This window comes from Garra rufa, chromosome 21 (assembly GCF_049309525.1).
Source record: "Garra rufa chromosome 21, GarRuf1.0, whole genome shotgun sequence".
NCBI classification, from domain to species: domain Eukaryota; kingdom Metazoa; phylum Chordata; class Actinopteri; order Cypriniformes; family Cyprinidae; genus Garra; species Garra rufa.
Genome location: NC_133381.1, coordinates 2,524,495 through 2,534,770, shown reverse-complemented (window position 1 = coordinate 2,534,770; position 10,276 = coordinate 2,524,495). Strand labels below are relative to the sequence as shown.

Here is a 10,276-nt window from a genome sequence, read left to right as displayed (position 1 = left end):
AACTGAATGAACCAGTTAAAGCAACACACACAACTGCAAGAAAAACCAAAGGCAGCATTTTTCTGAGTGTTTGCCTTCTTTGAAAGTGTTTCAGTGACATTTTCATCTCTAAATATTTAAGATGAAAACTGATCCAGATGTTGGAAAATAGCTGCTGTTAATTTACGACTTGTGTGTGACTGAACACAGAACGACCACCGACTAAAATACACTTACAGACAAACACAACCCCGGCATCAGATGGAGTTGACAGAGTTAAAATAACCTGCCCACAAACCACTCATGACCTGAGACTCGTGTAAACACAGATCATCAGGTGAAAATGACTGCAAATCACTTCTCAAACTACATTTAGATGTCATAAACATGTTGATCTGCTCAGACTGAAGCCATTAAACCGAATGAGTGATGATTTGAACCAGCGGACTCCTTTATGAACACATACAATCACATCTGATCCATTGGTTTCATCCTACATACAAAGTAAGAAACACATACCTGTAAGGATTTATAAAGGCAGAAAATGAATAAAATTCATTTTTCATGTATATATTTCAATTTAGTTAGTTTTAGTAATTTTGTCTTTTGTCAATTTTATTTTTAAAATAATTTTTAAATAAATAAAATCTTATTAGTCTTCATTATTTTAGTACATCAAGCAAAACTGAATGAACTAGCTAAAATAAATTTTACTTCAGTTAATTTTATTTAAATTAACTACTAATATATATATATATATATATATATATATATACTCATTCTGTTTTCATTTTGAGTTTAGTTATATAACTTTTAGTGATTGTGTTTTGTTATTTTTACTAGTTTTTATTTTTAAACATTAATTTTTCAATAATTTATGTAATTGCTTTTAGTTATTTTAGCCAAGTAAACTAAATTTAGATTTGAGTAAGTTTGAATAATTTTGTGTTTTGTCAAACAAAAATGTTATTTTTAAATAAATATAATGTAATTAGTCTTGATATTTTAGTACAGCAAAACTACTTAAAATAAAATAGATATTTGTTTTATTTTTTTTTAGTTAAAGTTTATTTTATTTAAATAACAAAAATATAAATGTATATATACACACACATTTTTTTTTTAGTTTTTAAGTTAGAGTTTTAGTAATTCTGTTGTGTTTTGTCATTTTTGTTAGTTTTTTTTTTTTTTTTTTTTACGTGTTATTTTAAAATAATTAAAAATTTAATTTGCTATTTTAGTCAAGTAAAGTAAATAGCTGTTTTTTTATTTCAGTTATTTATATTCAGTTGTTTAATTTGGTTTTGGTAATTTTGTGTTTTGTCAAACAAAAATTTGATTATTTTAAATAAATATAATGTGATTAGTCTTGGTAATTTTAGTACAGCAACTAAATGGACTAGCTAAAATAAAATATATATTTATTTTATTTCAGGTAAAGTTTATTTAATTTAACAAAAATATAAATGCATATTATTATTAGTTTTTTATTTTTTCAAATGTTATTTTTTTTAAATATATATATATATATATATATATATATATATATATATATATATATATATATATATATATATATATTATTTTAGTTAGTTTATTTTATTTAATTTCATTTCAAGTAACAAAAATGTTTTATAGTTTAATTTCCATTATAATATATATGCGTTATTGTAGTATAATTGATATAATATTGTAGTTTTTATTAATAAATAAATAAATATATATTTTTTGATGTTTATTTTAGATAAACTTTTAGTAATTCTGTTGTGTTTTGTCATTTTTATTAGTATTTTTTTATTTTTTATTTTTTTTTACATAATCAAAAATGTAATTGCATTTAGTTATTTTAGTAAGGTAAAGTAAATAGCTGTTTTTCACTTTATTTCAGTTATTTATATTCAGTTGTTTAATTTTGATTTTAGTCAGTTTTAGTAATTTTGTGTTTTGTCAATTTGATTTTTGTAGATTATTTTTAAATAAATATAATGCAATATTATATTATTTTTTAATGTTTTGTTTCAAGTTTTAGTAATTTTGTGTTTTATTAGTCTACCTTTTTTTTAAAGTTACTTTTAAATAGTTTTAAATTTAATTGCTTTTAGGTATTTTAGTCAGATTAAACTATATAGTTTTTTTTTTTTTTTCCATCTTATTTATATTCCGTAGTTTCTGTCATTTTATTTTATTTCAAGTAAAGAAAAAGTTTTTATATGTTTTTATTTTTAGATAACACTAATAACCATGTATAAACACATTAAACGTCTGCTTTTTCCATGTATAGACATTTATAAATTGCTTGTAGGAACATTCTGTACAGTGGGGCCTCATGACCAGATCTCATGACCTCTGACCTCTGCTCAAAGCGTCCCACAGTCCTGCTGTGAATCTCCTGTGCGTCTGCGCAGTCACTCACCTTTACACTCGCAGACGCTGCAGCCCTTCCTGCTCTTCCTGTAGCCGTCGCTGCAGTGTTTGTCGCAGGTGAACGGCGGACAGCGGACGCAGCGGCACATCTCACAGCCGTGTTTATTCCTCCTGTCAGGAGAAACAACACATATCACCTAGATTCTTTGAAGTTGGCTTGAGAAAGCTGGACCAGAAAGTTTTAAAAAGTTTGAACAGTTTAAAAAACAGTTTTAAAAAATTAAAAAAAAATTCCAAGTTTTAAAAAAAGTTTTAAGTTTGAGGGTTTGCAGTCTGAGATAGTCTGAAGTTTGAAGTAGTTTTAAAAGTGCATGGATGGATGGATGGATGACATGTTTCTAGCATGACTAGCATGTTTCTAACATGATTAACAAGTTGCTAACGTGTTTATAGCATGATTAAGTCTATGGGATTTTTCCCAGTTTTAATCGTCATTTTGAGGAAAACCGTAAGTACGATCAGTTAGAAAAGATATAGCAACTAACTTCAGATCAGTTTGGAGTTTGTAGAGTTAAAGCTCTAGGAGGAGATAGAGTTGATAAATTTAGTCTCAGAAGAATAATAATAAGTGTAGTTTAAATAACATTTCAGTAAATTCGCTTTCTCAAGCAAACTTAATGAGAGTGAACTGGTCAGCTCTTGATTCCCGCTTAACTCTCTGATGCACTTTAAGTTCTAAAGACGGATGAAAGCACGTCTCAGGATAGCTCGTAATAACACATGACATTTTTATGCTTATAACGTCGTGATTAATTAAAGTTTCTGGTTGTTCTGAGCTGCTGTTTGTGAGGCGCAATACACCGGATCCAGATGCTCAAACCGGACTAACGGCCATCTGGTTTTGTTTTGCTCTGCAGAATATGAGCTTCAAGAGTCCAGATATAAGCAGCACCAGATACATGTCAGATCACTGCAAAACACACACACACACACACACACACACACACACACACACACACACACACACACACACACACACACACACACACACACCAGCGCTAAACATCACCTCTAGTGCCCTCAATAGTGCACCACCAGTTAACCAGAGCCAGCATAATGCTGATTTTATTTAACATTAATATTAATCATTTTTAAGATTATACATTAAAATAATTTTCGATTAGAAAATAATAATATATAAATATTCTATTAAATATTATAACAAATCAACATGATTATATTTAGTTCTATATTTAAAATATTTTTTTATAAAACAATATTAAAAAATTATAAATATTTTAAAAAAGTTTTTTTTTAAATTACTAAAATTATTTTAGTATCATTTTATTTTGTTTATTATTAGTAATGCACCACCAGTATAAGTTCCCTAATTAGTGAGTCAGTGGCCAACATAATGCTGATTATATTTAATTTAATATGAATAAATTTAATTTACATACAAATGTATATAAATGTTACATTTATAAATTGTATATAAAATATGAAATTAATTATATTAAATATGATATACTATAATATTATTGAATAATACATAAATATAATATTAAATACTATATTACAATACTTCAATTTAGGGTAAAAATACTAGGTTTAGGTTTATGGTAAAATTTATAACATTTAACATATTAACATGTTTAATATTTTATTACAGAAAAATGATATCTTTACATACACATATTTGCAATGTTTTATTATAACAAGTATTTAGATTTATTTATTTATTTATTAACAATTTTTCTAAATTAAAACATTTTTAAAACAAGTATGGAATCATTCACCATTTCTATTACTTGGTCTGTAAGGAACAATTAACAGCTCTTGATGATTATATTAATTGTTATGTTGTCTGTCATTAGCTTACAGAAGACTTTTAGTATCTTCACTAAAAAAAAAGTCTCATAATTTGGGACTTGTTTAATAATTATGCTTAGACGTTTGTTTAAATCAGTATGAACAACAGTAACAACTGATGCTTGATTAAATAAAATATCAGTCTTTCATCTTTTATCTAACACACCTGCACGAGCCAATCAAATCAGCCTGTGGCAACCCTGGATTAACATTATTTTGATCCTGGGATGAAGTCAATTTTAACCCTGGGTCAATGTTATTTGAAACCTTTAATGTGGTTAATTTTACTCCTGTGATAACATTAATCCTGTGCTGATGTCACTTTTTAACTCTGGGTTAACATTAGTTTAACCCTTTGATGAAGTCACATTTAACCCTTGGTTTACATTATTTTGACCCTGGGATGAAGTCAATTTTAACCCTGGGTCAACGTTATTTTAAACCTTTAATTTGGTTAATTTTACTCCTGTGATAACATTAATCCTGTGCTGGTGTCATTTTTAACCCTGGGTGAACATTAGTTTAACCCTTTGATGAGGTCAGATTTAACCCTGGGTTTACATTATTTTGACCCTAGGATGAAGTCAATTTTAACCCTGGGTCAACATTATTTTAACCCCTTGATGAGGTTAATTTTACTCCTGTGATAACATTAATCCTGTGCTGATGTCATTTTTAACCCTGGGTGAACATTAGTTTAACCCTTTGATGAGGTCAGATTTAACCCTGGGTTTACATTATTTTGACCCTAGGATGAAGTCAATTTTAACCCTGGGTCAACATTATTTTAACCCCTTGATGAGGTTAATTTTACTCCTGTGATAACATTAATCCTGTGCTGATGTCATTTTTAACCCTGGGTTAACATTAGTTTAACCCTTTGATGAGGTCACATTTAACCCTGGGTTTACATTAGTTTTACCCTGGGATGAAGTCAATTTTAACCCTGGAGGTTAACATTAATCCTGTGCTGATGTCATTTTTAACTCTGGGTTAAAATTAGTTTAACCCTGTGATGAAGCCATTTTTAACCCTGGGTTAACACTTTTTTACCCACTAGTTGCAATAGGAACATTTGTTATTTTTATTAAGTTTAACTTGATCTACTAAAATAACTAAAACACTAAAAAAAAATCTTAGCCAATCAAATCACAGTGGACAAAACCAAGACCCTCCTACATTAATCCAGATTCAGTCACAATGTAAAAGACAAATCTGAGCTGAAACTGAAAGGTTGAAGGTTCAGACCACACATTAGTTGATTCATGAATGATCACCATTCGGGCTGCTGATGAATTAAAGCATCAGATGAAATATTAAAGAATGAGTAATAGAGTCCTCATCATAGATCACAGATGAAACCTCATTATTGAAACAGCCAGAGGTCACTACATTGTCAGTCCGTGTGTCTGTTTTTTATGAATTAAACAAGACCCCTTGTCGGGCAGCAGTACAGTAGTGGTTCACTGCTGAGACAGCATGTAGCACACAAACAGAGACATCTTTGTGTAAAGTTTTGAGTCGGGACGACTGCTGACTCCACACATATTCCTGTACGTCCTGTCAAATCCAATGACATCTGAGCCCCATTGAGAAGGGGAAGCGATTTAAGACCCCTTTTGTGTGGAGTCAGACCTGTTCGACTGTGTAAAATGTCAAAGTAAACAGCCGCTGATCCTCCGTCTTCATCATTCACATGGACCAGAATTCAGTGCTACAGAGCCACGGCTCACATATTCAAGGAGCACAGGCTTAATGCTGGGACCGTGATGAAATTATGGATGGCTTTTCACTGTCACAATTAATTATGATTAATAATTTAGCACTGCAATTATCCCAGGGTTAAGATTATCTTAACTACTTTTAACTCTGGGTTAATGTTTCACACTTGAATTTAGACAGAGTTTAGCACTGCATTTAACCCTTTGTCAACATTATTTTAACCCCGGGTTAAACAACATTTCTCATTCACACGCATAGGTTAGCACCAAATTTAACATTAGTTTACCCTGTGATGATGTCACATTTAACCCTGGGTTGAATTATTTTGACCCTGGGATGAAGTCAAGTTTAACCCTGAGTCAACATTATTTTAACCCTTTGATGAGGTTAATTTTACTCCAGGGTTAACATTAACCCTGTGCTGATGTCACTTTTAACCCTGGGTTAACATTATTTTGACCCTGGAAAGAAGTCCATTTTAACCCTGGGTCAAATTAATTTTAAACCTTTAATGTGGTTAATTTTACTCCTGTGATTAACCTTTGGTCAACATTAGTTTAACCCTGTGATGAGGTCACATTTAACCCTGGGTTAACATTATTTTGACCCTGGGATAAGGTTAAGTTTACCCCTGGGGGTTAACATTACTTCTGTGCTGATGTAATTTTTTAAATCTGGGTTAAAATTAGTTTAACCCTGTGATGAGGCCATTTTTAACCCTGGGTTAACACTTTTTTACCCACTAGTTGCCATGGGAACATATTAGGATATAGCATATATTAAAAAAAAAACAAAGCAAAACTAATAAAAATTACAAAAGCACAACAAAATCATTAAAACTTTAGAAATAAAATGAAAACAGAACATATAAAAAAAAAAATTATAGATATATATAAACTCTTCGTCATTTTTAGGCCTGGTTTCACAGACAGGATTTAGACTAAGCCAGGAGTTTAATTAGGACAATCAAAAAAAATTTTGAAACATGCCTTAGAAAAAACATTAGTTGTGTGCATCTTCAGTCAAAACAAAGGCACTAATATAATTTAAGATCAGTCAGTGCAAGTTTCTTTCAGGACTAGGTTTAAGGTTTTTTTGTTTTTTTTTAGAAGCTTTGCTGCATTACATATTACATACTACTGCACCTAAAAAAGACATAGACATGCATTTTGTAGCTTTTATATATTCACTCTAAAATTCCCTTATTGTGATAAAAGTGCACAATGAGCACAAACTTAACACACAATTATAATTACGTCAGGCCTAATTTGGACAAAATTAGGCGCACAAGTGCTAAGAAAACCTTTAATTATAAACACATGATCTCTAAGGGCTTTCTGAACTTAAGGGGTTTGTTTCAACCTGCTGCAGATATTTTAAAAACAGAACAGAGCTTATAATCTTTGGGTTTGTTTTCAGATCTTTGTTGCATCTGTTTATCTTACTAGTGATAAACGCTAGAAACAAACACGCTCCGAGCAGAAGATGATCTCAACATATAAACAGGGATTTCCTTCAGAGCAAGATGGAGAGACAGAGCTCAGAGGACTCAAACTTCTGAAATGATCCAGGAAACCCTCCGTCCCCCCTGAGGGAGCTCAGACACCCAGTTTCCAGTGAAAATCTATCTGCTCCATCCTCCACTGGGGGTTTGTGGTTCAGATACCAGTGGAATCACACCTCACACTCACATAAAGACGCTTTTGTGAGGATGTGCATTTGATCGTTGTGTTGAAGGGATGGTTTTGAAATGAAAGCACTGGTTCCTACAGTCTTATGAGAAGAGCAAAGCTCACAGATGTTTAACCAGGGCCAAGGATTACAGGGGGTCAGGCAGTTTTACACTGAGTAAACATTATTTTAACCCTATAATGAGGTCAATTTTAACCCTTCTTTTAACACTTCATTTTAGACAGGACATAGCATTGCAATTCAATTATCATTATTTAAATCACCTTTAACTCTGGGTTAAAAAAATAATTAGATAGCCATATTTAACCTTGGTGAACATTATTTTAACCCCGTGCTGACTACACTTTTAACACTTGGTTAACACTATTTAAACCCTGTGATGAGGTCACTTTTAACCCTGGGTAAACATTTTTTTAACCCTGTGATGTGGTCACTTTTAAGCCCGGGTTAACACTATTTTAACCCTGTGATAAGGTCACATTTAACCCTGGTTTAACATTATTTTAACCCTGTAATGAGGTAAATTTTACCCCAGGGTTAATATTATTTTAACCAAGTGATGAAGTCAATTTTAACCTTGGGTTAACATTAATTTTACCACACGATGAGGTCATTTTTAACCCTGGGTTAACATCACTTTTAACACCAGATTAAAGAATATTTACCACTTGTATTTAGGCAAAGGTTAGCAGTGTGTTTAACCCCGAGTTAACATTTAACTCTGTGCTGATGTTATTTTTAACCCTGGGTTAACATTAATTTAACCATCACTTTTAACCCTGGATTAAACAACATCCACCACTTGTATTTAGGCAAAGGGTAGCATTACTGTAACCCCAAGATAAAGTCACGTTTAACCCTGTGTTAAACAATGTTTTACACTTACATGTAGATTTTTGTGTTTCAGATAATGTTGCTGGTCATGAACAGAGATATAAACTTACATGTATCCATAAGGGCATGTTTTGCTGCAGGTCATGGGGCGGCACTTTGGTGCAGATACACTACATTCGCACACTTCACAACCGTAGCTGTCTTTCTCATAACCCATGGGACACTCCAGAGAGCAGTATGTGGACACATCAGGACAGGTTTCATCTGAAAAACACAATTGTTTACATACAAAAGATGATCAGTGAACAGTCAAGTTAAACCTCTTTGTAATTCTATTTAGACAGTGGTCTATTTAGACACTTTGTTTAACTACATATGGGTTAAGCTACATCTCACTCTTGTATGTAGATGGAGGTTAGCACTATATTTAACCCTAGCTCAACACTAATTTAACCCTGTGCTGAAGGTCACTTTTAACCCTGTGTCAACATTATTTTAACCCCATTATGAAGTCACATTTAACCCTGGGTTAAAAAACATCAAACTCTTGTATTTAGACAGGTTTGCACTACATTTAACCCTGGCTAACACTATTTTAAGCCTGGTCACTTTTAACCCTGGGCTAACATTATTTTAACCCTATTATAACATCACTTTTAACCCTGGTTTAAACAATATCACACATATGTATTTAGACATAGGTTTGCACTACATTTAACCCTGGCTAACACTATTTAAGGCTGTGCTGAGGTCACTTTTAACTCTATGTCAACATTATTTTAACCCCATTATGACATCACCTTTAAGCCTGGGTTAAACAGCATCTCACTCTTGTGCTTGTCTATTAACCCTGTATCAACATTATATTAACGAAGGTTTAACATTATTTTAACCCCATTGCAACATCACTTTTAACCCTGGTTTAAACAATATCACACATATGTATTTAGACAAAGGTTTGCACTACATTTAACCCTGGCTTAACACTATCTTAACCCTATGCTGAGGTCAATTATAACCCTGGGTCAACATTATTTTAACCCCATTATGAGGTCACTTTTAACCATGGGTTAAACAACATCTCACTCTGGTATTTAGACAGAGGTTAGCACTACATTTATGTCTGAATTAACACTATTTTAACCCTGTCCTGATGTCTTTTAACCCTGGATAAACCCAGAAAGTCAGCTAAAGTAGACGTTTTTAAAGGTGTGTACTTTAGTTTTAATCCATATAACTTGCTAAACTAAAACCTTTCAATGCTGCTTGTGGTGAAGAAACCCCAAACTGATGCATGTTTTGTAAGAACTACACATAATAATTTGGAGCAGCTCACAATCCCATGAGCTCCATAATGCCAAAACGTCAGACTGACCCCTGATACTGACTCGAAATCGCATGGGAAAAACCTTCAGATTCATTTCAGACATGGGGAGGACGGTGCAGATTTGTGAGGTGGATTCGTGTCTGAGATCATTATTTCTTGGACACGTTCCTTATGTCCAGAGTCAGTGTTTGCTTGTGTTGCAGACCGTTGGCACATTCTCAAACACAGACTTGGGAGTATTTTGGAGCGGCTTGCACGCAACACAGTTCTCAAGGGTTTGTGTTGAATGTGTGTGTGTATGTTTGCACTCACTGCTGACACACTGGCACAGAAGACAGCCGCTGGGGTCTTGCTGGAAGCCGAACGGACAGTCGTGCCCAGAGAGAGAGCAGTTTTCCAACTGTGGGCAGAGCAGCGGGCTCACCGTCTCATATGACGGCTCTAAAAGAGAAAGTTAGTTAGTTAGTTCCTGTTTTTTTTCCCAGC

General features: G+C 32.5%; 1 protein-coding gene across 1 annotated transcript in view; it reads right to left on the bottom strand.

Annotated features, from left to right (window-relative positions):
• The window catches only part of LOC141296223 (cysteine-rich motor neuron 1 protein-like), a 60,115-nt gene that overhangs the window by 12,653 nt on the left and 37,186 nt on the right, over positions 1–10,276 (bottom strand). Inside the window, exons 5-7 of the mRNA XM_073827496.1 lie at positions 10,103–10,231; positions 8,574–8,727; positions 2,393–2,514 (exon numbers count right to left, since the gene is read on the bottom strand). Of these exons, the coding sequence (XP_073683597.1) occupies positions 2,393–2,514; positions 8,574–8,727; positions 10,103–10,231 (405 nt within the window). The remainder of the gene's footprint in view (positions 1–2,392; positions 2,515–8,573; positions 8,728–10,102; positions 10,232–10,276) is intronic.